The following is a 27782-nucleotide window of genomic DNA, read 5'->3' on the forward strand; positions in this document are numbered from 1 at the left end:
CACTAAAAACTTGTTAGGTAGACAACTCTTATTAAAGAGGTTCTTGGTGTCCAAAGAGTAGTTAAGTAGTTGTAATTAAATAAATCTATTTGGAGTCGAGACTTATGTAATAATTCCCTAAGTGAGCTTCTATAGACAGTTTATGTCATTGGCATTCTATCTAGTAGTATTAGGGGTGTCTTCTTGTTCCGTTATTTTTAAATTTTACTTTTTTTATTTGATAAGAAAATTTAACTCCTTTACACGAATTGACCTATATAAAAATAAAGTAGTATTTTCTATATCAATTTTAAGGTGGAGATCGAACTTTGATTATTAGTTAAAAAATATATATTTTTAATATACATCTGTACTTTTTTAGCCAATAATAAAAAAGTGTTTAATTGAATATATTTAAAAATATATTTCTAGCATCTCTTAATATTAACATTTGGAATTTTAATATATAAAAGAAGAGAAAACTTGCATGAATAATTGCACTGGGTGGTTGTTGAAGACGTACCCTTGCCCAAAATACAAAATAGAGTTTGGTACCTTTAATTACTTAAAGGAACTCTTCGACCAAAAAATGGTTCGCCAAAGTCAAAAATGCAAGGAACTCTCCTAGCTTTAACCTGCAACAGATATAAAGGTAATAAAACAGTTATCCCGCTGGATTTGGGCCAACCTTGTTTGAGCTTCGGAATCTATTAGGTTGGGCCAAAAAAACGACATACTTTTTATTCAAACCACAAAATCAATTGTTCAAGGTCGAATTTGTTGTCAAAAAAAAAGAAAAAAGTTCGGTCGAATTTTTATTTTATAATTGAATTGGCTTGAAAATAAATTAAAATAAGTTAGCTTAAAAATGTCTAAACTTGATTTTGGTCTAAAATTTATACTCTATTTATTTTACATGTTTGGTTGGAGGAGAATGGAAGGGAAAAAGTTTTTATATAGGTTTATTATTTGGTTCAATATTTAAGATGGAAGAGGAGGGAAGTGAAACTCCCTCAGAGAAGTGAAACTCCCTCCTCATTTAATTTTAGTTCTCTCTATTATTTAAGAGATTTGAAGGGACAAAAGGAATTTTAAAATATTTTGTCCAAAATATTTTTGTGTTTTTGTATCAATTTTACTTGTATACCTATCATAAAATTATCATGAAAAAGGTGAAGATATTAATCTATATCAAAATTTATGCATTAAAACCAATAATAATTGTTAAGTGATAATTTAAAAATTTTAGAGATTAGAGAAAAACCTTTATTTTTCAAATTTTATTCTCATTATTCAACAATAAAAACACATATGTTTACTGTCTTTAATAGATATTAAAAATAAAAAATAAAATTAATACTTTTAAAAATTGTAAAATATTATAAAAAGAACAGTTATTTTTTTTCTTCTAAATTGTGCACAGGATAAAGTATAAGATTCGGCAATATGATTTACCCTCTCCATATTTATATATAGTTTCAATCATAGAATTAAGATAAATTAAGATTATAACATTCTTAAACATTTGTGTATAATACTGGACTAGATATATCTACATGAGTTGAAATTGGGGATAGCATAACTTCAGGAGGAGATACCTAGCTTAGAGGTTGAAGCATGGATCAATTACTTTACCCCTTTTAATATCATCAAATGTTCTTAAACCTTGAGTTTGGTTTAAAGCACGTTTCTCTACCTTCTGATACAATAAATATTTCTCTCTCTCTTTTGGTCAGATGATACTGAATTGATTTTTTTTTTTAATCTAGCGTTGAAAACTTGATTGTTCCATCTTCGATGGCATTCCTCTCTACCACTGGCCCCATAAAATGCAAAAGAATGACCACGTTTTCACCACTGTCCTTTTCTGCTTCCTATAATTTCTGCAATATTTCCATTCCTGGAAAATTAAGTAAAAAAGTTGGTGCACATAGCAATTTTCTTTCTTCATTTGCATACAAATCCTCATGGCATAGGAACTTGTATTCTGAGAAGCAGAGAGGCATATCCCTGATTGCCTTTGATGGTAAGAACCCAGAATCAGAAGGAGAAGATGATCATGCCCTGAATGCAGTAATGAAATTGTACTCTGCCTTCAAGAATAAAAACAAACACGAATTATCCGAAGAGGAAAGCCAGCGTGTGAACAATTTTCTCTCATTCTTAGAAGCCTTTCAAGGAAGAACGGTATCTTTTCCTCCCTTTAGGTGGGCTTAATTTTATGTTTTTGAGGGAAAAATTCAGTGTTTGGATAAGCATATTCAAGCAATTTGTGGGAATTATATAAGTTACTATTTTGTACCCATTTTCATGTGTTATATCCTCACTAACCAAAATTAAGTAGAATTAATGTCAAATGTGAATCTAATGTGGTGCACCCCTTTGCATGCATTGCAGCAAGTGTTGGAATTCTTTTCTTATTTGACAAGTATATTTGGAAACAACATTCAAATTGTGGTGAAACCGACTCCACAGGACGGCATAAATGTTGGTCTTCAGTGGAAATTCGGTAAACAATCTTTATCTCTTCTCTCCATAATCAGAACAAGGAAAGTTATTTGTGTAATCTGTCCTTATTATTTCTTCATTGCAGATTGGGACAAGATACACCTTCCCCTTGGAAAGGGTTTCAGCTTACACATAAGCCACACATACCACGGAAAGGCTGTAATAAGGTTTGTTAATCTTGGATCATAAAATACTGAATTTATACTAATTAAGATTTCTCATAGTTGATACCATCATTTGTGTCTCTAATTCAGGAATATTGAGATGTTTATGGAACCACTGCTTCACTTGCAACCCTTTGGACTGGTATGCAACATCAAGTATTATAACTAGAATATTGGGGTAAATAAATAGCTTTAATTACCTTTGATCATATGCTTGTGTCTCATTTCCATATTTTTTCCCTTTTCGTGTCTCTTATGCAGAAAATGAAAGTAGGCCTCAGAGAATTCGTGGATAAGATAGGGTCATTTATGGTGTCAGAATCCGGGAATAAGGCTAAAAGAATTTTGTACTTTGTGATTGCTGTGTTGTCCCTAGCTGCTTTCTTGTTCTTCATGAAACTGGCTTCATAGAAAGCCGTGTCATAAATCATGCTATGGTCAATTTGTTAATTATAGGCTTTAACAGGGTAACCTACACATGATTTGGATCTCTTATATTCCTTGTTTGATGTGACAGGAAAAGAAAAACACAAACAATTAACTATTATTTGCGTAAGTCCATTAAACTCAGCTTGTGGCCTTTATCGGGTCACACATAAGAGAAAAAATATGAAAGGATTTAAATCCTTTTGTAAATTTGGTCCATCAACGACAAACAATTAATATTGCCACAACGTCCATGTACTTCTAAAGGTTCATTCAACTGCATCATCACCAGGGCCATGAGATTTGTGCAAACTGTGATTTGTTAAATATACTATCTTGGTTATGAATATATATATATATATATATATATATATATATATATATATATATATATGTCAATTAAAAAAGTTAGTTTACATCATTTAATTTTAATAATTCTATCTAAAAATAGTTTATTTTTTAAATTATTCTTTCTTGAAACATGACATTAATAATTTTAAAAAAAAAATAATCTTAAATAAATGAAATGATATTTTAGAGATAATAGCATTAAATAAAGTTAAGTTAATTTATTATATTTAAAATCAATAGATATGATTTTTTTTCTTCTAATATTCAAAATTAGAGGTTGTAGAATTGACAATGTGTTTAATAGAGAAAACAGAAAATAGGTGAAAAATATAATAGAGAGAATAGATGAGTGAAAATTGATAAGAAATAGAGTGAAAATTTAATTGTTTAGTTGAAGAGAAATAAGTAAAAAATAATCTTATATATATTTAGTAAGATAAAAAAAAAATAGGTAAGAAATAAAATATATAAAATAATAGAAATAAATAATTAAATAATAGAGTAAAAAATAAAAATTATTTTTATTAATTAATTTATATTTTAATCATTTTAATAAAAAAAAATATATAACTAAATAATAATATTTAAAATAAAATAAATAAATAATTAAAAGTAAATAAATAATTCTAAAGTAATATTTTTATATTAAAAATTAACTAAAATAATAAATTTAAATTAAATCAATAAAATATGCATTTAAAATAAATCAATAAAATTCTAAGCTTTTATTCAAATAAACATAATTTTATTTGAATGAAAGTTTACTTTTATTAGATTGAAAGTTCACATTTTTAAAAGAAAACATATTTGAATAAAGAGTTTTATTTATTTAAATAAATAAATAAAATCACACGAGTAATGATTTTTATTCAAATATAAATACATTTTTTAATCTTATATATTTGATCAATTTATTAATAAATTTTAAATAAAATAGTTGTTTAATTTTTTCTTGAAAAACAACATAACTTATGTTATTAGATATGTAAGACTATAAAGTACAACTAAAAAGAAATATAATTATAATCAAAGACTACAAAAATAAAAATTACATCATCTTACATAAAAATAGTTACAGCTTAAATACGGGCTGGTGGGGTGACTGTCCAATGCCTCATTATCGTTGGGACACCAAAAAATATTATTTAGTCTATATAATATAAAAAAGTTACAATATTAAATTATTAAAAATTTATTAGAGAAAATAAATTAATTATGAATAATTAATCAATAGTTGAATTTTTCACTAGTCAACAAAAATCTACCAATAATTTTAGGGAAGTAAATTGATAATATTAAATGTAAAGAGGGAAGTGTGATATGTTATTAACTTTTTTTCTTTTTTTTTTCTTTCTCTATATAATCTTCCATGAATGTTAACGTAAAATTATAAATAAAAGTTACCTTTAATATTCTCTTTTTCCTTTATCTCTAATTTCTTTGATTTTTTTTTTAAACCAGGACCTATCTTACTTCATTGAAATTTTGAAATCAAATTACGAATTTTCACCTCTCTATCACAATATTCTTTATGATGTGTCATTATTAAGCTATCTTACTCTGCTCAAATTTTAAAATCAAATTATGAACTTTCACTTTTTCATCACAAACTTTTTTGTGATGTATTATCATCATTGATTAACTTTTTATTGCATAATATAATCTCTAATAATAATTTATAGTCTCATAAAAATGAACGATTTAATCATTTTTTTTATGTAACTGTATGTTTAATTGTTTATATGTTTATACTTTTAGATTTGAGAGTTGAAGTTATATAAGTAATATTTAAATATTTATTAGACATTATCCAATTTTAATAAAAGTTAAAAATTTGAAGTTCAAACCTTATAATTTATGGCCTACGTCATTTTATGACTTTTGATGTTTACTATTTTGACCTTTTATATGTGAACAGTGTAGTGCATTATAATTAGTTTTTTCTATTCAACTTTTTTATAATTAAAAATCTATAATAAATAATTGTTATATTTCCTATTTAGTTTTTAGAATAATGGTTATACACTACAATCAATATATCGCAAATCATAATATAAATGATTTTCAAATAGTTTTATAAAAATCAATAAATTTTATTGAAAGGATCAACTCTTATATGAATTTCGACATTAAATAAATGTTAGTAATTTGAGAGACTAATCTTTAATTTTAAGTTAGAGATACTGTTTTAAAAATATTATTATTATTTACTATTTTGTTGGTCTACAAATTGTATTTTTGTACACGTTGAGATGAAGAGAAGGTTTCCTGGAATTATGGTCTTCGTGGAAGCAAGTGCTGCAAGAGAGTGACATTCACGATCTTCTCATCCTCTCTCATACCATTTTTTCTCGTTGAAAGTTCCTCTCTTTCGGATCACCACATGACCGTTTCCTTCTCTGTTCTTTTCCCAAATAAAAAACAAAAACAAAATCCTCTCTCTCTCTTCTTGGCGTCTTTTCTTGCTGCGAGAGTCATCTCTCATTTTTCTATTCCATGTAGGTTATACCTTTGTGGGATTCTTTGACCCACTTTCTTTCTTTCCTCCAAGACTCTTTTTTTTTTTCGTTTTGTTTTGTTTTCTGAGCCCAAGGAAGCCTTTTTCTTTTGCCATTCTCGTTGTGTGGAAGATTCTACCAAGTGGGGTGTTTTCTCTTTGCGTGCGTGTTTGTTTGTCTTTTTCTCTGTGTTGATGGGTTGTTGATGTCCCTGGCCATTGTGAAAGACATGGGTTTTGATGACAACGCGGAAGACAATGAGGGTGCCTCTCGAAAAACTGGCACTGATCATCATGAAGAAAGTGCAGATGAAGGAGGGAACCTCAGCAGATACAAGAGTGAGAGTTCCGTTGCTGCTACCGAGGATGAAGATGATGATGAGGAGAGGAAGATTGAATTGGGCCCTCAGTTCACTTTAAAGGAGCAACTCGAGAAGGATAAGGTTGCTTTTGCTTTCTTTTCTTTTTTGTTTTTTCTCTTCGGAAAAATCTATGAATTCTTCACCCATTCTCTCATTTATGTGTGTTGAGATGGTGTAGGATGATGAGAGCTTGAGGAGGTGGAAGGAGCAGCTTCTTGGAAGTGTTGACATAAATTCTGTTGGAGGTAACAGCGTCTATAGATATGGCATGCATTTGTTCGTGTCTTCTTTTTATGTAATGAAATGAATTATTCTAACATTTTGAATCTGTACTATCTTTTGGAGACTCGAATATCTCATTTCTTTACTATTTTAACACAATATCATTATTTGGTAATTCCAAATGTATTAACACCCTAATATTGTTGTTGTTATGGTTTATACAGTTAAGTGATAAAATTTGAACTATATTCGAAACATATTTCATTTTGTGAAATCCAACTAACAATTGAATCAGTAAATGGTTCCATATACTATTGTTCCCTGTCTTGCGATTATCCCTTATGAAATCCTTTCCCTGTGAAATATTTCATTAGTTTTGACGTACCTTCTCATCTGCACTGTGAATAATTTAGAAACTCTGGAGCCAAATGTGAGGATCCTCAGCCTTGCAATTAAGTCTGCTGATAGAGCTGACATTGTTCTTGCAATACCAGAGGATGGAAATCCCAAGGGTTTGTGGTTTACTTTGAAAGAGGGTAGTCGTTACAGTCTGATGTTCACTTTCCAGGTAGAGAATAACATCGTTTCAGGTCTCAAATACACCAACACTGTGTGGAAAACTGGCATCAAAGGTAACCAAGTATTATTTAAATATGACTCTCAATCAAATTATGTGAAGCAGATAATTTGTCTTTGTGCATAAGCTTATCTCATTGCTAAGCCTTGTTACAGTTGACAGCACTAAAGAAATGATTGGAACCTTCAGCCCCCAAGCAGAGACTTATACACATGAGATGCCTGAAGAGACAACACCATCTGGGATGTTTGCTAGAGGAACATATTCAGCAAGAAGTAAGGTAATAATATTAATGTATGATGATGATGTGCTTCCTTAACTCTGAAGAGATTGTTTCTCCCTGCATACTGTTTAACATGGTCTAAGTCAAAGGTAAAAAAACTGGTAGCTTTTGTGCATTTACTATCCCCATGCATTTTTCAAGCAACTTTATCAATGATAAGATCAGCTACTTTTACAAGTTTCGCTAGGGAGTTACTGCATTACTCAATATGGGTCAAGAAAAAGAGTTTTTTAAAATAGACTCTTACTGCTTCCTTATTGATATTATGACATTATTTTGGAAATCAAGTGAAGCTGAATTAATGCTTATTTTGGATCTATTAGCCAACCAATAAATGTTATAATAAATTTGATGACAGACTTTTCATGTTCTACCTTCAACTGCTCACTAGAAACTTCTGTTGTACATGTAATGAAGTCTTTACATATGGATTAATGTAAACTATTTAACTTATTATTTCGTTTGTGAATTTTTCAGTTTGTTGATGATGACAACAAGTGCTACTTAGAGATCAACTACACTTTTGATATTCGAAAGGAATGGCAGTAGGAGTCAATGGACTTCTCCTTCAGTGAGATGTTCAATCCTAAGTCATTGTTATTTGTGCTGAAATCTCCTTCAGTGTTTACCTGCTTCTTTTTCATTGTTTATTTATTTCTAATCCTGTCTGAGGCCGGTAATGTTAACAATGATGAGAGGATTTAGGTGATGAAATTGGTATTCATTTGATCGATAGTTTTGTCAATAAAATTGAGTTTTGTCTGTTGGTGCACAACTATGCTCCTTGTTTCTTCTCAGGGTAGCAATGTAAGTAATAAATATGGTTTTGAATTCTAATTTGGCATCCATTCTGTGAAATTGTCGTGGTTTTACTTTGGGTGAGCGAGCACGGCAACGGATGAATGAACTATTTTAAAAAAGAGTATATGTTTCTTAATTTTTTTTTATATTTATTTCCAGAAGCTGTTTTATCGTATATGAGGAAATAGTTAAACCTTTTTTCAATTATCTTAATTTTTTAAACATTTATAAATAAAAAATATATTTTTTATTTTTATTTTTCTTCAGGAAAAAGAAAAGGTGTTAGGCGAGCAATGTTTTGGGCTCCTTTTCCTTTGTCCATTACTTGTATACATTGGCAGTGTATCTGTGTCCTTTTGGGTTCATTGTTTTAATATAATTCCTAAAAGACCTGTGTTAAGGAAAAATGTCATAAAACCCCGCACTACTAGTTCACTCTCGGGCTCAAAAGATTTAGTAATCAAACATGTTGATGTTCACTCTCAAATATTTTTTAATGGGTTACATGTTGTTCTTACCGGAAATTTGCTGTAGAGCTGATCCGCCAGGTAAGATCGGCGAGTCTCCTTCACTGGTACGCTGGTGCTCCAAGATGGGGGTGGTACCTGCAAAAGAGACTCCGATGCTAAAGTTAGTGTTTGTGGGAGTATGAGTCTCATATAAATAATGCACATACCTTTGTGTGAATTAGGGTTGTCTTGGGCCTTGGGCATGAGATAAGACATGATATGATAAGATATTATATGATATGATATGATATGACATGATGAGATATGATATGATATAATTGGAGGGCGGTTCTGATCTGGGACGAGATCCCCGGATTCGGGAATGATCTGCCCAAATACCGGGCCCCAAATACCGGGCTGACGTCGCTCAGCGTGTGCCCGGGGTGGCTTTGTATTGCTAATCCGGGCTCGGAGCCCGGGTGCGAAGTACGGTCAATACACTAGCCCCCCGAGCTCTGAAGGCCGTAGGTCGAGGAGTTAAGACCGAGCTCGTCAAGGAGGACGACGTGGAGGATAGCTCCTGCGAGAATGCCTCTACGTAGGCCAATTTTGTTATAACCTAGTTTAATTTTCCCTTTGCTTTGATTTTCTGTTTTGAATTCAAGCGTTGAACTCTGGGAACTTTGTTTGTATATGCATATTTTTCTTCTGCCTTTATGTGTTTGCGTTTGGTTTTTGCTTTGCACACATTTTGAGACACACGTTCGATGTCTGTTGTACACTCTCATTTTTGGTGAAAGCTCACGCTGAGATCCGAATTCGGCCTTAATTTTAAGTAGTTTCTCGTGAAGGTTCGAACTCGATTTCAATCGAACCAGGATTCGAATTCGATCTTAGATCTAAGTAATTTTTGTGAAGGTTCAAACTTGACCGTAATAAGCCGAGGTTCGAACCTGACCTTAGATTTTCGTGAAGGTTCAAGCTTGATCTTAAGTAGTAGTGCCGAGGTTCAGATTTGACCTCGATCATTCCGAGGTTCGGGCTCGACCTCAAGTTCGCGTGTTTAAGGTTCGTATTCAACCTTAAACAAATACGTTAAGGTTCGTATTCGACCTCGAATAAACGTGTTAAGGTTCGTAGTCGTCCTCGAATAATCGTGTTAAGGTTCGTGTTTGACCTTAATCGTACTATAGTTCGGATTCGACCTCAATCATACCAAGGTTCGAATTTGACCTCGGATTTTTCATTAAGTAACTTTGCGAATGTTCGGACTCAGCCTTTGTCATACCGAGGTTCGAATTCATCCTTGGATTTTTCTGTTAGATAATTTTTGTGAAGGTTCGGACTCAACCTTAATCATGCTGAGGTTCGAACTCGACCTCAGATTAGCATACTAAGGTTCGTACTCGCCCTCAAATAAACATGTCGAGGTTCGTACTCGACCTTAAATAGACGTGTTAAGGTTCATATTCGACCTCAAATGAATGTGTTAAGGTTCGTATTCGACCTTAAATGGGCGTGTTAGGGTTCGTACTCGACCTCAAATTTTGAGTAAAATGATTTAATTAAGGTTCGAACTCGACCTTAGGCGAGGGCATCGAGGTTCGTATTCGACCTCGGATGATGAGGTTCAGACTTGACCTTAACAAGAGTGTCGAGGTTCGTATTCAACCTCGGATTTGGTTCGTACTCGACCTCAGATTTGGTTGAAACGATTTTATTAAGGTTCGGACTCGACCTTAAATAAGGATGTTGAGCTCCGTATTTGACCTCGACCTTTAACGAGGTTCGGGTTTGAATTCTGCTGAACGAACTTAAGGTTCGTACTCGACTTTAAATAAGGGTGCTGAGGTCCAAGTTTGACCTCAAACTTGGACGAGGTTCGGGCTAGTATTCGACCTTGAGATAAGGTTAGGTAATCCTTCACAAGGTTCGTTCTCGACCTCGGATGAGAATGTTTAGGGTTCGTATTCAAACCTCAAATAAACGCGTTAAGGTTTGAACTCGATCCTCAAGTGAGCCTGTTGAGGTTCATACTCGACCTCAGAATTTTAACGAGGTTCGTACTCGACCTCAAATTTTGAGTAAAATGATTTAATATTAGGGTTTTTACTGTCTACCGGCACATTGGCATTGTTAGGGTTTTACCTTGTGATTGCGGTGTGGTGACAAAATTGTATTTTTATTCGTTTGATGACGTGGCATCTTTGGGCCGATGTGGTATTTCGATATTTGTAACGACCCACCTTAGGTCATCACATAAATCATCAATCATAATAAATAATATATAATAAAGAAAATATTAGAGCAAAAGCCAGCTACGCTAGAGTGTAAAAATTGTTTTCATAATAGCAAACATAAGTATATTAGTCATTCTCAGTAAAATCATACAGTCATCCAAAATATATTAACATTAACCATTAACAGAAACACCCTAGGTGCTGGTCAAGCTCTAAGCCTAGCCACTTCTCGAAGCAGCTACCTAGAAGACTCCTTGCTATCCTATGGCTTCACACCTGATCTGCTCCCCCACATAGTGAGATCATCACAGTTCCACCACATGGAAACATAAGGGTTAGCACGTATAAAACCAACCATAGTATAAATATCATTTAACAATTATTTGTTCAAACCAACATGTATTTCCAAGATAGATATAAACCAATAGCATACATATTAATTAAAGAAATCCATAACCATAGTATACAATCCATACCATATGTATACATAATCTACATCCAAAGCAAAGTCACACCACCGTATAATCCATGATGTAACCAACACATCCAAACCAAATGTTGGCCTCAACACCTATCCAAACCAAGTGTTGATACGGTGAAACATGTCAGCAACCCATGTGTCACGCCTAACCTCTCATGGAAAGTATACAGTTGGATTACGTCGTCACGTAACCCTGGTGGGGTCACCTCATCCATCGGTATGACTCGACCCAGACCCATACCGGTAGCAAATAGATACTTAGAGGAGTACTTCAGAATCCACCTAACATCTGAAGTGGTTTACTATATAATCCTTGGAAAAATTCCAAATTGGAAATCCTCACAATGGGATTCCGAAATTCCATATTTTCTCCAAAGATTATATCCCTGATCTCACCAAGAGATCTCCCATCCATAACCTTACTCCTCTCAGTCCTATTTACTTTTCCAAACCACATACACATAACATACTTCATAATTATATATATAAATATAATCATAACCATGCCAAATTAAATATCCAAAACAACCACCAACTTGAATAAATAACAACCATCAACTTAAATAAATAACAACCTTCATACAAACAAAATAGCATATTAAAAGTTATACTACTCCTATCATGCTCATGTATACTAGATTAAGTCTTATAAGTACTACCCTTACTTAGCATACTAGATTAATTTTATAAATGCCACCCTTACTAGATTAATTTTATAAATGCCACCCTTACTAGATTAATTTTATAAATGCCACCCTTACTTGGATAAACCTGAATTGAAACTCGGGCAGAAACTGAGACTATAGCACAGCTGCCTCCCCAAGGCTCCTTCCGTCTAAAACAGGGACCGGAGCTAAAATTAGGACAGAACCTCTTCCTCTGGATTTCCCTTGGTCTTCAAAGAGAAGAAGAGGGAAAGAAGAGAGTATAAGAGAAGAGAATGAGAAGTGTTTCTTGGGATGGTTTGCAATGGAGAAGTGAAGGCCTATTTATAGCCTCCATAACACATTAAAATAATGGAAAATAATGGAAAAATCTTAGACAAAACGAAATGGGATGAGTTGGTGTTGTTAGTGGGATGAGTTGGATGCCATATTCTTTTCCGCACCGATTTTTGACCACCGAATTTGATCTTCTAGACGGCCGAATTTGTGAATGGTTACTTCATGAAAGTTGTAGGGTTTTCTCTTATCTTTCCATAGCCACCGACTTTGCATCATTTGGACAATCACAGCCCAAGTTATACCCCAAAAACCGAGACTTGCCAATCAGCCCAGCGAGAAACAATTGTATCAACAAAATTCCAATTTTGACCTTCTATACGACCGAATTTGAAAATAGCTATTTCAGTAAAAGTTGTGCGTTTTTCTCTTATATTTCCATTGAATCCAAGTTTGCATTATTTGAACCCTCACAGCCCAAGTTATACCCCAAAAACCGATACTTGTCAGTCAGCCCAGCGAGAAATGGTTCTTAAAAAATTTCACAACTATCTAATTAGATCCAACAACACATATCTTTCTAAGCATAAATGGAGTGTGAATTATCTATAATTGAAGTAAAATATAACCACCAAATTATGACCAAATACCACATAATAATAATAATAATAGTAATAATCATGTTGAAAACTGAGATGTTACAATTCTCCCCAACAATAAAAATTTTCGTCCCCGAAAATTCACTTACTCAAAAGAGATATGGGTATTGATCCTTCATATTGTCTTCCAACTCCCAAGTGGCTTCATTAGTGTCTGCATCCCAAATAACCTTCACCAAATTGATAGATTTACCTCGCAACTTCTTAACTCTCTTGTCTGCCACTGAAACTGGTTGTTTCTCAAAAGTTAAATTCTCCTTCACTTGCACTGCCTCTGATTCCAAGACATGACTCGGATCGTGAATATACTTTCTCAGTTGTGAAACATGAAACACATCATGCAAATTATATAGGAATGGAGGTAATGCAATCTGATATGCCACTGCTCCAATCCTCTTGAGAATTTGATACGGTCCCAATAAACTTAGGATTCAACTTCTTAGTTTTAATAGTTCTTCCCACACCTGTGGTAGGAGTCACCCTCAAAAATACATGTTCTCCCTCTTTAAACCAACACAAAGGTGTTCTACATTTCCTCACATATAGAGTCTCAAATGATGCCATTCCTATACATGCGTGAAAATTGTTTTTATAAGTGAACTCGACCAAAGGCAACATTTCTTCCCAACTCCCTAGATGATCCAAAATACAAGCCCTCAACAAGTCCTCCAAAGATTGGATAGTCCTCTCAGACTGCCCATCAGTCTGTGGGTGATAAGCAGAACTGAGTCTCAACTTAGTCCCTAACGCCTGATGCAAACTCTGCCAAAATCAAGATGTAAAACGAGGATCCCTATCAGAGATGATACTGGAGGGCACACCATGTAATCTAACAATCTCCTTAATATACACTTGAGTTAACCTTTCTAAGGACCACTTTATATTCACCGGAAGGAAATGAGCACACTTAGTTAATCTATCCATGATCACCCAAATAGAATCACAATTCTTAGCAGACTTTGGTAATCCAACAACAAAATCCATGGTTATACTATCCCATTTCCATTCAGGGATCTCCATTATTTGTAACAAACCTCCTGGTTTTTGATGTTCCACTTTAGCTTTCTGACACACAATGTAAGATGCAACATACTCAGCTATCTCCTTTTTCATTCCATTCCACCAAAACATTTTCTTCAAATCTTGATACATTTTTGTCATACCCGGATGTACACTCAACTTGCTTTTATGACCTCCCTCAAGTATCAACTTCTTCAACTCTCCATCTTGTGGAATACAAATTCTGCCTTTGTACCTTAAAACCCCATCCATATCTTGTTCAAGATTCTTCCTAAACCTCCTAGGAAAACCCACAACAAAGTTTATACACATTATCTCATTTCCAAATAGGAACATCTAAAGGCTACAAAAGTCCTAAAAGGCACCTAATGTTCTGTCTCAGACTTATACTATACTAAATATGAGTACACACCATCCTCTATTCCTCTCTACACTTAAGGCCACCATGCTTCCACTGCACGACTTTGATACACCTTAGTAGCTCCTCAATGGATACTAAGAGAACACTTGTGTCCTCCCTTTAAGATCATCTTCCTAAATTCAAGATTACTAGGCCATAGATCCTATTATTGAACCCCAAAACATCATCAATTTCCACTCGTAAAGGGCTATTTATACCCACCCCTACTAATCCTCTCCACTTGGTTCACTAAGAAAGAATTTAACTCCTAGGCTTCTCTAATCTCGTCCATTAATTCATTAGTTACTTTCAACATACTAAATTCAATGCTCCTAAGGGTGAGCTCACACATCACGCTTAAGTCTCTAAGTTCTTTAGTCAAATCCAACCCTTAAATCATCAAATGTGGTAGGCGAAAGATCATCCTACTCAAGGTATCTGCCAGAATAATATTTTCATTTCTACGACCCTCTCCAAAAATCATGTGCCTAAGCGTAAGTTTTACACAGAATCAATCTCCAAGTCTTACCACCTCATCTATACCGAAGGCAGCTCTTATCCACTACCTTGTCCTATATCCTCTTGTCTTGTTTTCAAAATGAATCAACTAATTATGCTTCTCCAATTTCCTTCAATAATTCACTTGTTACTTTAGTCATACCTAGTCTCATACTACTAAGGGTAACCTCATAAGCCAAACTTAAATCTTTAGACCAAACCAAAAGATCTATCTCTCTAACCATAAGGGAAGATATATCTAGAGGTCTTCTACTCAAAGTATCAACCACCATACTAGCTTTGCCCAAATGACAATTAAGATCAAAATCCTAGTCCTTAAAAATTCCAATTATCTCTTCTTGTCAATAGATATTTAAAATTCTTATGATCGCTAAAAACCTCTAGCTTAGAATCATATATGTAGTGTCTCCAAATCTTAATTAAAATTGCTAACTCAAGGTCATGGGTAAGGTAATTCCTCTCATGAATTTTCAATTGCCTAGAATCACAAGCTACTATCTTTCCTTCATGCATCAACACTCTTCCCGAATCTATCTTAGTAGCTATAGGAAAAGAAAGCAAAGCGATTCCTGTAGTAGAGGCGAGTGAGATGAGAGTAGCCTAAACCTCGAACTGCTATCTTAGAAATTTACTTAATAAATCTCCTATAAATTATCCTAAGAAAACTCTTAATTTTACTAATTGAATTAGGTATCTCTCACTACAACTTCTACCTTAGGTAGCTCTATGTTAAACCTTCACAAGAAATTACATGGCCTAAAACACGCACCTAATACAATCAGAGTCATACTTAGATAATCTAGCCTAAGTTTATCTTGGATATATCTTCACACTTAACTCTAATATGATGGTATCACATCCTAAGATCAAAACCTTTCATTAACACACAAATATCCACTAATTGATCCATAAGGTCACATACTTGCATATCAATTCATATTAGAATACTTCCTTCACATATACTATCCCTAAGCATATATGAATTGATCACCATGAACCAAGCATATCATTTTAATCAACCTTTCAATGACCAAACCTCAAAACATCACCAAATCTATTTTATCCTTGTTATGCCTATCATGACAGTATATATCTATAGAGTTATACTCATCCAAATGATTTCAAACCTGTCTTAAATGAAAGCTAAATGAATAAGCTACAACTCTTAAGATTTCAAAAAGATCACCTTCCTAACTAGAATTTCAACAATCACTTCAAGTATATTCAGCTCTAACAACTAGACTTCTGATCATCAAAGCAGTCATAACTAGAGTTCTAGACCTGCTTTTTACCTGATTCCAGTTCCATTAGAAAGATAGTATCTAAAGCCATAATTCTCATAAAGACCACAAAATCAGATTCTATCAATATGATACTCATACTGGCACAACAAAATTTCAACAAAAATAATCCCCATATCATACAGCATTAGTGTACTAACATACCTTAATCATTCCAAACTCACTCCTTTCCACCTTAAACTCATATTCAAGCTTTTCATTACAATCCTAAACCAAAACAGCTCACAAAATAAAATTCACATACTACCTCAACCATAAAAGTTATCATGCAAGCACCAACACTCAAGGAACGTTCCAATCTCCCATCAAAACTTCAATTCTCAGATACAACCTCTTTGGATTCAATCACTACTACTATAGATTCCTAAATTCCATTAATTGTAAACTCTTGCCAAATCAATGTCTCACCTAAATCTAAGGTGTCAATAATTTCTAGTTGATTATCAAGGCTTTATTCATACTATTGGTACCTAAGCTCACCATAAAGTATTCTATTATCCAATAGTAGCAGCAATTAGCTCCATAGCTCGAGCAATTTGCCGCCCATCCATGCTTGAAGAAGAATTAGAATGATTTCCCCTACCAGTCATCCTAAAAAGGTCAAAGAACTTTATGAGTTTACACGAAACTCATAAGAAATTCCTAATCAAGATTAAGAAACTCATGAGTTACTCATGAAGTTCCTTTCAAAATTCGTTTCCATACAACGGAAACATAACAAGACCATTCCCCACAAATCCTAAAGAGACTTGACCAGCTCTGATACCAAATTTGTAACGACCCACCTTAGGTCATCACATAAATCATCAATCATAATAAATAATATATAATAAAGAAAATATTAGAGCAAAAGCCAGCTACGCTAGAGTGTAAAAATTGTTTTCATAATAGCAAACATAAGTATATTAGTCATTCTCAGTAAAATCATACAGTCATCCAAAATATATTAACATTAACCATTAACAGAAACACCCTAGGTGCTGGTCAAGCTCTAAGCCTAGCCACTTCTCGAAGCAGCTACCCAGAAGACTCCTTGCTATCCTATGGCTTCACACCTGATCTGCTCCCCCACATAGTGAGATCATCACAGTTCCACCACATGGAAACATAAGGGTTAGCACGTATAAAACCAACCATAGTATAAATATCATTTAACAATTATTTGTTCAAACCAACATGTATTTCCAAGATAGATATAAACCAATAGCATACATATTAATTAAAGAAATCCATAACCATAGTATACAATCCATACCATATGTATACATAATCTACATCCAAAGCAAAGTCACACCACCGTATAATCCATGATGTAACCAACACATCCAAACCAAATGTTGGCCTCAACACCTATCCAAACCAAGTGTTGATACGGTGAAACATGTCAGCAACCCATGTGTCACGCCTAACCTCTCATGGAAAGTATACAGTTGGATTACGTCGTCACGTAACCCTGGTGGGGTCACCTCATCCATCGGTATGACTCGACCCAGACCCATACCGGTAGCAAATAGATACTTAGAGGAGTACTTCAGAATCCACCTAACATCTGAAGTGGTTTACTATATAATCCTTGGAAAAATTCCAAATTGGAAATCCTCACAATGGGATTCCGAAATTCCATATTTTCTCCAAAGATTATATCCCTGATCTCACCAAGAGATCTCCCATCCATAACCTTACTCCTCTCAGTCCTATTTACTTTTCCAAACCACATACACATAACATACTTCATAATTATATATATAAATATAATCATAACCATGCCAAATTAAATATCCAAAACAACCACCAACTTGAATAAATAACAACCATCAACTTAAATAAATAACAACCTTCATACAAACAAAATAGCATATTAAAAGTTATACTACTCCTATCATGCTCATGTATACTAGATTAAGTCTTATAAGTACTACCCTTACTTAGCATACTAGATTAATTTTATAAATGCCACCCTTACTAGATTAATTTTATAAATGCCACCCTTACTAGATTAATTTTATAAATGCCACCCTTACTTGGATAAACCTGAATTGAAACTCGGGCAGAAACTGAGACTATAGCACAGCTGCCTCCCCAAGGCTCCTTCCGTCTAAAACAGGGACCGGAGCTAAAATTAGGACAGAACCTCTTCCTCTGGATTTCCCTTGGTCTTCAAAGAGAAGAAGAGGGAAAGAAGAGAGTATAAGAGAAGAGAATGAGAAGTGTTTCTTGGGATGGTTTGCAATGGAGAAGTGAAGGCCTATTTATAGCCTCCATAACACATTAAAATAATGGAAAATAATGGAAAAATCTTAGACAAAACGAAATGGGATGAGTTGGTGTTGTTAGTGGGATGAGTTGGATGCCATATTCTTTTCCGCACCGATTTTTGACCACCGAATTTGATCTTCTAGACGGCCGAATTTGTGAATGGTTACTTCATGAAAGTTGTAGGGTTTTCTCTTATCTTTCCATAGCCACCGACTTTGCATCATTTGGACAATCACAGCCCAAGTTATACCCCAAAAACCGAGACTTGCCAATCAGCCCAGCGAGAAACAATTGTATCAACAAAATTCCAATTTTGACCTTCTATACGACCGAATTTGAAAATAGCTATTTCAGTAAAAGTTGTGCGTTTTTCTCTTATATTTCCATTGAATCCAAGTTTGCATTATTTGAACCCTCACAGCCCAAGTTATACCCCAAAAACCGATACTTGTCAGTCAGCCCAGCGAGAAATGGTTCTTAAAAAATTTCACAACTATCTAATTAGATCCAACAACACATATCTTTCTAAGCATAAATGGAGTGTGAATTATCTATAATTGAAGTAAAATATAACCACCAAATTATGACCAAATACCACATAATAATAATAATAATAGTAATAATCATGTTGAAAACTGAGATGTTACAATTCTCCCCAACAATAAAAATTTTCGTCCCCGAAAATTCACTTACTCAAAAGAGATATGGGTATTGATCCTTCATATTGTCTTCCAACTCCCAAGTGGCTTCATTAGTGTCTGCATCCCAAATAACCTTCACCAAATTGATAGATTTACCTCGCAACTTCTTAACTCTCTTGTCTGCCACTGAAACTGGTTGTTTCTCAAAAGTTAAATTCTCCTTCACTTGCACTGCCTCTGATTCCAAGACATGACTCGGATCGTGAATATACTTTCTCAGTTGTGAAACATGAAACACATCATGCAAATTATATAGGAATGGAGGTAATGCAATCTGATATGCCACTGCTCCAATCCTCTTGAGAATTTGATACGGTCCCAATAAACTTAGGATTCAACTTCTTAGTTTTAATAGTTCTTCCCACACCTGTGGTAGGAGTCACCCTCAAAAATACATGTTCTCCCTCTTTAAACCAACACAAAGGTGTTCTACATTTCCTCACATATAGAGTCTCAAATGATGCCATTCCTATACATGCGTGAAAATTGTTTTTATAAGTGAACTCGACCAAAGGCAACATTTCTTCCCAACTCCCTAGATGATCCAAAATACAAGCCCTCAACAAGTCCTCCAAAGATTGGATAGTCCTCTCAGACTGCCCATCAGTCTGTGGGTGATAAGCAGAACTGAGTCTCAACTTAGTCCCTAACGCCTGATGCAAACTCTGCCAAAATCAAGATGTAAAACGAGGATCCCTATCAGAGATGATACTGGAGGGCACACCATGTAATCTAACAATCTCCTTAATATACACTTGAGTTAACCTTTCTAAGGACCACTTTATATTCACCGGAAGGAAATGAGCACACTTAGTTAATCTATCCATGATCACCCAAATAGAATCACAATTCTTAGCAGACTTTGGTAATCCAACAACAAAATCCATGGTTATACTATCCCATTTCCATTCAGGGATCTCCATTATTTGTAACAAACCTCCTGGTTTTTGATGTTCCACTTTAGCTTTCTGACACACAATGTAAGATGCAACATACTCAGCTATCTCCTTTTTCATTCCATTCCACCAAAACATTTTCTTCAAATCTTGATACATTTTTGTCATACCCGGATGTACACTCAACTTGCTTTTATGACCTCCCTCAAGTATCAACTTCTTCAACTCTCCATCTTGTGGAATACAAATTCTGCCTTTGTACCTTAAAACCCCATCCATATCTTGTTCAAGATTCTTCCTAAACCTCCTAGGAAAACCCACAACAAAGTTTATACACATTATCTCATTTCCAAATAGGAACATCTAAAGGCTACAAAAGTCCTAAAAGGCACCTAATGTTCTGTCTCAGACTTATACTATACTAAATATGAGTACACACCATCCTCTATTCCTCTCTACACTTAAGGCCACCATGCTTCCACTGCACGACTTTGATACACCTTAGTAGCTCCTCAATGGATACTAAGAGAACACTTGTGTCCTCCCTTTAAGATCATCTTCCTAAATTCAAGATTACTAGGCCATAGATCCTATTATTGAACCCCAAAACATCATCAATTTCCACTCGTAAAGGGCTATTTATACCCACCCCTACTAATCCTCTCCACTTGGTTCACTAAGAAAGAATTTAACTCCTAGGCTTCTCTAATCTCGTCCATTAATTCATTAGTTACTTTCAACATACTAAATTCAATGCTCCTAAGGGTGAGCTCACACATCACGCTTAAGTCTCTAAGTTCTTTAGTCAAATCCAACCCTTAAATCATCAAATGTGGTAGGCGAAAGATCATCCTACTCAAGGTATCTGCCAGAATAATATTTTCATTTCTACGACCCTCTCCAAAAATCATGTGCCTAAGCGTAAGTTTTACACAGAATCAATCTCCAAGTCTTACCACCTCATCTATACCGAAGGCAGCTCTTATCCACTACCTTGTCCTATATCCTCTTGTCTTGTTTTCAAAATGAATCAACTAATTATGCTTCTCCAATTTCCTTCAATAATTCACTTGTTACTTTAGTCATACCTAGTCTCATACTACTAAGGGTAACCTCATAAGCCAAACTTAAATCTTTAGACCAAACCAAAAGATCTATCTCTCTAACCATAAGGGAAGATATATCTAGAGGTCTTCTACTCAAAGTATCAACCACCATACTAGCTTTGCCCAAATGACAATTAAGATCAAAATCCTAGTCCTTAAAAATTCCAATTATCTCTTCTTGTCAATAGATATTTAAAATTCTTATGATCGCTAAAAACCTCTAGCTTAGAATCATATATGTAGTGTCTCCAAATCTTAATTAAAATTGCTAACTCAAGGTCATGGGTAAGGTAATTCCTCTCATGAATTTTCAATTGCCTAGAATCACAAGCTACTATCTTTCCTTCATGCATCAACACTCTTCCCGAATCTATCTTAGTAGCTATAGGAAAAGAAAGCAAAGCGATTCCTGTAGTAGAGGCGAGTGAGATGAGAGTAGCCTAAACCTCGAACTGCTATCTTAGAAATTTACTTAATAAATCTCCTATAAATTATCCTAAGAAAACTCTTAATTTTACTAATTGAATTAGGTATCTCTCACTACAACTTCTACCTTAGGTAGCTCTATGTTAAACCTTCACAAGAAATTACATGGCCTAAAACACGCACCTAATACAATCAGAGTCATACTTAGATAATCTAGCCTAAGTTTATCTTGGATATATCTTCACACTTAACTCTAATATGATGGTATCACATCCTAAGATCAAAACCTTTCATTAACACACAAATATCCACTAATTGATCCATAAGGTCACATACTTGCATATCAATTCATATTAGAATACTTCCTTCACATATACTATCCCTAAGCATATATGAATTGATCACCATGAACCAAGCATATCATTTTAATCAACCTTTCAATGACCAAACCTCAAAACATCACCAAATCTATTTTATCCTTGTTATGCCTATCATGACAGTATATATCTATAGAGTTATACTCATCCAAATGATTTCAAACCTGTCTTAAATGAAAGCTAAATGAATAAGCTACAACTCTTAAGATTTCAAAAAGATCACCTTCCTAACTAGAATTTCAACAATCACTTCAAGTATATTCAGCTCTAACAACTAGACTTCTGATCATCAAAGCAGTCATAACTAGAGTTCTAGACCTGCTTTTTACCTGATTCCAGTTCCATTAGAAAGATAGTATCTAAAGCCATAATTCTCATAAAGACCACAAAATCAGATTCTATCAATATGATACTCATACTGGCACAACAAAATTTCAACAAAAATAATCCCCATATCATACAGCATTAGTGTACTAACATACCTTAATCATTCCAAACTCACTCCTTTCCACCTTAAACTCATATTCAAGCTTTTCATTACAATCCTAAACCAAAACAGCTCACAAAATAAAATTCACATACTACCTCAACCATAAAAGTTATCATGCAAGCACCAACACTCAAGGAACGTTCCAATCTCCCATCAAAACTTCAATTCTCAGATACAACCTCTTTGGATTCAATCACTACTACTATAGATTCCTAAATTCCATTAATTGTAAACTCTTGCCAAATCAATGTCTCACCTAAATCTAAGGTGTCAATAATTTCTAGTTGATTATCAAGGCTTTATTCATACTATTGGTACCTAAGCTCACCATAAAGTATTCTATTATCCAATAGTAGCAGCAATTAGCTCCATAGCTCGAGCAATTTGCCGCCCATCCATGCTTGAAGAAGAATTAGAATGATTTCCCCTACCAGTCATCCTAAAAAGGTCAAAGAACTTTATGAGTTTACACGAAACTCATAAGAAATTCCTAATCAAGATTAAGAAACTCATGAGTTACTCATGAAGTTCCTTTCAAAATTCGTTTCCATACAACGGAAACATAACAAGACCATTCCCCACAAATCCTAAAGAGACTTGACCAGCTCTGATACCAAATTTGTAACGACCCACCTTAGGTCATCACATAAATCATCAATCATAATAAATAATATATAATAAAGAAAATATTAGAGCAAAAGCCAGCTACGCTAGAGTGTAAAAATTGTTTTCATAATAGCAAACATAAGTATATTAGTCATTCTCAGTAAAATCATACAGTCATCCAAAATATATTAACATTAACCATTAACAGAAACACCCTAGGTGCTGGTCAAGCTCTAAGCCTAGCCACTTCTCGAAGCAGCTACCCAGAAGACTCCTTGCTATCCTATGGCTTCACACCTGATCTGCTCCCCCACATAGTGAGATCATCACAGTTCCACCACATGGAAACATAAGGGTTAGCACGTATAAAACCAACCATAGTATAAATATCATTTAACAATTATTTGTTCAAACCAACATGTATTTCCAAGATAGATATAAACCAATAGCATACATATTAATTAAAGAAATCCATAACCATAGTATACAATCCATACCATATGTATACATAATCTACATCCAAAGCAAAGTCACACCACCGTATAATCCATGATGTAACCAACACATCCAAACCAAATGTTGGCCTCAACACCTATCCAAACCAAGTGTTGATACGGTGAAACATGTCAGCAACCCATGTGTCACGCCTAACCTCTCATGGAAAGTATACAGTTGGATTACGTCGTCACGTAACCCTGGTGGGGTCACCTCATCCATCGGTATGACTCGACCCAGACCCATACCGGTAGCAAATAGATACTTAGAGGAGTACTTCAGAATCCACCTAACATCTGAAGTGGTTTACTATATAATCCTTGGAAAAATTCCAAATTGGAAATCCTCACAATGGGATTCCGAAATTCCATATTTTCTCCAAAGATTATATCCCTGATCTCACCAAGAGATCTCCCATCCATAACCTTACTCCTCTCAGTCCTATTTACTTTTCCAAACCACATACACATAACATACTTCATAATTATATATATAAATATAATCATAACCATGCCAAATTAAATATCCAAAACAACCACCAACTTGAATAAATAACAACCATCAACTTAAATAAATAACAACCTTCATACAAACAAAATAGCATATTAAAAGTTATACTACTCCTATCATGCTCATGTATACTAGATTAAGTCTTATAAGTACTACCCTTACTTAGCATACTAGATTAATTTTATAAATGCCACCCTTACTAGATTAATTTTATAAATGCCACCCTTACTAGATTAATTTTATAAATGCCACCCTTACTTGGATAAACCTGAATTGAAACTCGGGCAGAAACTGAGACTATAGCACAGCTGCCTCCCCAAGGCTCCTTCCGTCTAAAACAGGGACCGGAGCTAAAATTAGGACAGAACCTCTTCCTCTGGATTTCCCTTGGTCTTCAAAGAGAAGAAGAGGGAAAGAAGAGAGTATAAGAGAAGAGAATGAGAAGTGTTTCTTGGGATGGTTTGCAATGGAGAAGTGAAGGCCTATTTATAGCCTCCATAACACATTAAAATAATGGAAAATAATGGAAAAATCTTAGACAAAACGAAATGGGATGAGTTGGTGTTGTTAGTGGGATGAGTTGGATGCCATATTCTTTTCCGCACCGATTTTTGACCACCGAATTTGATCTTCTAGACGGCCGAATTTGTGAATGGTTACTTCATGAAAGTTGTAGGGTTTTCTCTTATCTTTCCATAGCCACCGACTTTGCATCATTTGGACAATCACAGCCCAAGTTATACCCCAAAAACCGAGACTTGCCAATCAGCCCAGCGAGAAACAATTGTATCAACAAAATTCCAATTTTGACCTTCTATACGACCGAATTTGAAAATAGCTATTTCAGTAAAAGTTGTGCGTTTTTCTCTTATATTTCCATTGAATCCAAGTTTGCATTATTTGAACCCTCACAGCCCAAGTTATACCCCAAAAACCGATACTTGTCAGTCAGCCCAGCGAGAAATGGTTCTTAAAAAATTTCACAACTATCTAATTAGATCCAACAACACATATCTTTCTAAGCATAAATGGAGTGTGAATTATCTATAATTGAAGTAAAATATAACCACCAAATTATGACCAAATACCACATAATAATAATAATAATAGTAATAATCATGTTGAAAACTGAGATGTTACAATTTTGTAACAGCCCAAGCAACCCGCATGAGGATATTGTCCGCTTTGGCCCACGGCCTCACGGTTTTGTTCTCGGGAATGGCCAACACCACCCCAAAACGCGTCCTCAAGAGTAAGGTATCCACACCCATATATATGGCATGCTTCGTTCACCTTACTAGCCGATGTGGGACTTCACAATCCACCCCCCCTCGGGGAGCCCAGTGCCCTCGCTGGCACACCTGCCCGGGTCCCGGCTCTGATACCAAATGTAACAGCCCAAGCAACCCGCATGAGGATATTGTCCGCTTTGGCCCACGGCCTCACGGTTTTGTTCTCGGGAATGGCCAACACCACCCCAAAACGCGTCCTCAAGAGTAAGGTATCCACACCCATATATATGGCATGCTTCGTTCACCTTACTAGCCGATGTGGGACTTCACAATCCACCCCCCCTCGGGGAGCCCAGCGCCCTCGCTGGCACACCTGCCCGGGTCCCGGCTCTGATACCAAATGTAACAGCCCAAGCAACCCGCATGAGGATATTGTCCGCTTTGGCCCACGGCCTCACGGTTTTGTTCTCGGGAATGGCCAACACCACCCCAAAACGCGTCCTCAAGAGTAAGGTATCCACACCCATATATATGGCATGCTTCGTTCACCTTACTAGCCGATGTGGTGAACGAAGCATGCCATATATATGGGTAAGGTGAACGAAGCATGCCATATATATGGGTGTGGATACCTTACTCTTGAAGTCCCACATCGGCTAGTAAGGTGAACGAAGCATGCCATATATATGGGTGTGGATACCTTACTCTTGAGGACGCGTTTTGGGGTGGTGTTGGCCATTCCCGAGAACAAAACCGTGAGGCCGTGGGCCAAAGCGGACAATATCCTCATGCGGGTTGCTTGGGCTGTTACATTTGGTATCAGAGCCGGGACCCGGGCAGGTGTGCCAGCGAGGGCGCTGGGCTCCCCGAGGGGGGGTGGATTGTGAAGTCCCACATCGGCTAGTAAGGTGAACGAAGCATGCCATATATATGGGTGTGGATACCTTACTCTTGAGGACGCGTTTTGGGGTGGTGTTGGCCATTCCCGAGAACAAAACCGTGAGGCCGTGGGCCAAAGCGGACAATATCCTCATGCGGGTTGCTTGGGTTGTTACATTTGGTATCAGAGCCGGGACCCGGGCAGGTGTGCCAGCGAGGGCGCTGGGCTCCCCGAGGGGGGGTGGATTGTGAAGTCCCACATCGGCTAGTAAGGTGAACGAAGCATGCCATATATATGGGTGTGGATACCTTACTCTTGAGGACGCGTTTTGGGGTGGTGTTGGCCATTCCCGAGAACAAAACCGTGAGGCCGTGGGCCAAAGCGGACAATATCCTCATGCGGGTTGCTTGGCTTGTTACAATATTCATGTTTCATGGCCGAGCTGAGGAACTCGACAATAATGAGTTTGCTGCTTGGTCAGGCTAGTAAACCTTTGACCGGGTCAATAGATTGGTGAGGGACAAGTTGGCAACTCTGCTGGCCAGTACACTTGCCCCCCCAGCACCGAGTGATGTAAGAGCAAAGGGGCTTCTGAGGAGCTCCCAAATTTGATGTTTGAATGTTCTAATTCGATCTTGTTAAGTAGATGTGATTTTTAAGGGTCGAGCTCGACCTTGGCATATCAAGGTTCAAACTCGATCTTGGTTAATAAAATGTGATCTCAAGGTTCGGACTCGACCTTGGCATATCAAGGTTCGAACTCGACCTTGGTTGATAAAATGTGATCTCGAGGTTCGGACTCGACCTCGGCATAACAAGGTTCGAACTCGACCTTGGTTAAGAAAATGTGATCTCAAGGTTCGGACTCGACCTTGGCATATCAAGGTTCGAACTCGACCTTGGTTGATAAAATGTGATCTCGAGGTTCGGACTCGACCTCGACATAACAAGGTTCGAACTCGACCTTGGTTAAGAAAATGTGATCTCAAGGTTCGGACTCGACTTTGGCATATCAAGGTTCGAACTTGACCTTGGTTGATAAAATGTGATCTCGAGGTTCGGACTCGACCTCGACATAACAAGGTTCGAACTCGACCTTGGTTAAGAGAATGTGATCTCGAGGTTTGGATTCGATCTCGGATGAGAGTATTGAGGTTCGTATTCGACCTCAAACCAAAGTTGGATAAACTTTTAACGAGGTTCGAATTCGACCTCGGATGAGAGTATTGAGGTTCGTATTCGACCTCAAACTAAAGTTGGATGAACTTTTAACGAGGTTCGGATTCGACCTCGGATGAGAGTATTGAGGTTCGTATCCGACCTCAACTTCGAGTGAAACGATTGAACTAAGGTTCGAATTCGACCTTGGGTGAGAGTATCGAGGTTCGTATTCGACCTCAAACTGAAGTTGGATGAACTTTTAACGAGGTTCGGATTCGACCTCGGATGAGAGTATTGAGGTTCGTATCTGACCTCAACTTCGAGTGAAACGATTGAACTAAGGTTCGAATTCGACCTTAGGTGAAAGTATCGAGGTTCGTATTCGACCTCAACTTTGAGTGGAACGATTGAACTAAGGTTTGAATTCGACCTTGGGTGAGAGTTTCGAGGTTCGTATTCGACCTCA

The 27782-nt window shown here is 35.8% G+C and overlaps 2 protein-coding genes and 1 long non-coding RNA gene across 3 annotated transcripts; 2 read left to right on the forward strand and 1 right to left on the reverse strand.

Annotated features, from left to right (window-relative positions):
- The first annotated feature begins 1234 nt into the window (after positions 1–1234).
- On the forward strand, positions 1235–3383 carry LOC109803828 (uncharacterized). Its single transcript, XM_020365501.3, has 5 exons — positions 1235–2166; positions 2377–2488; positions 2573–2654; positions 2742–2793; positions 2913–3383. Exons 1-5 carry the CDS (start codon positions 1777–1779, stop codon positions 3060–3062), a joined length of 786 nt encoding a protein of 261 aa, XP_020221090.1. The 5' UTR covers positions 1235–1776; the 3' UTR covers positions 3063–3383.
- A 2329-nt stretch (positions 3384–5712) lies between these two features.
- On the forward strand, positions 5713–8206 carry LOC109804148 (Immunoglobulin E-set superfamily protein). The gene is made up of 6 exons (XM_083064587.1): positions 5713–5926; positions 6154–6368; positions 6466–6532; positions 6923–7141; positions 7242–7366; positions 7847–8206. Exons 1-6 carry the CDS (start codon positions 5812–5814, stop codon positions 7916–7918), a joined length of 813 nt encoding a protein of 270 aa, XP_082920713.1. The 5' UTR covers positions 5713–5811; the 3' UTR covers positions 7919–8206.
- A 2715-nt stretch (positions 8207–10921) lies between these two features.
- LOC145952268 (uncharacterized) lies at positions 10922–25773 on the reverse strand. The gene is made up of 2 exons (XR_014429948.1): positions 18202–25773; positions 10922–17240 (listed from the first exon to the last, which is right to left on the reverse strand). It is a non-coding gene; the product is annotated as an uncharacterized LOC145952268 (long non-coding RNA).
- Between the last annotated feature and the right edge of the window lie 2009 nt (positions 25774–27782).

This window comes from Cajanus cajan, chromosome 1, assembly GCF_000230855.2.
Source record: "Cajanus cajan strain Asha chromosome 1, NIPB_CcT2T_4, whole genome shotgun sequence".
NCBI classification, from domain to species: Eukaryota; Viridiplantae; Streptophyta; class Magnoliopsida; order Fabales; family Fabaceae; genus Cajanus; species Cajanus cajan.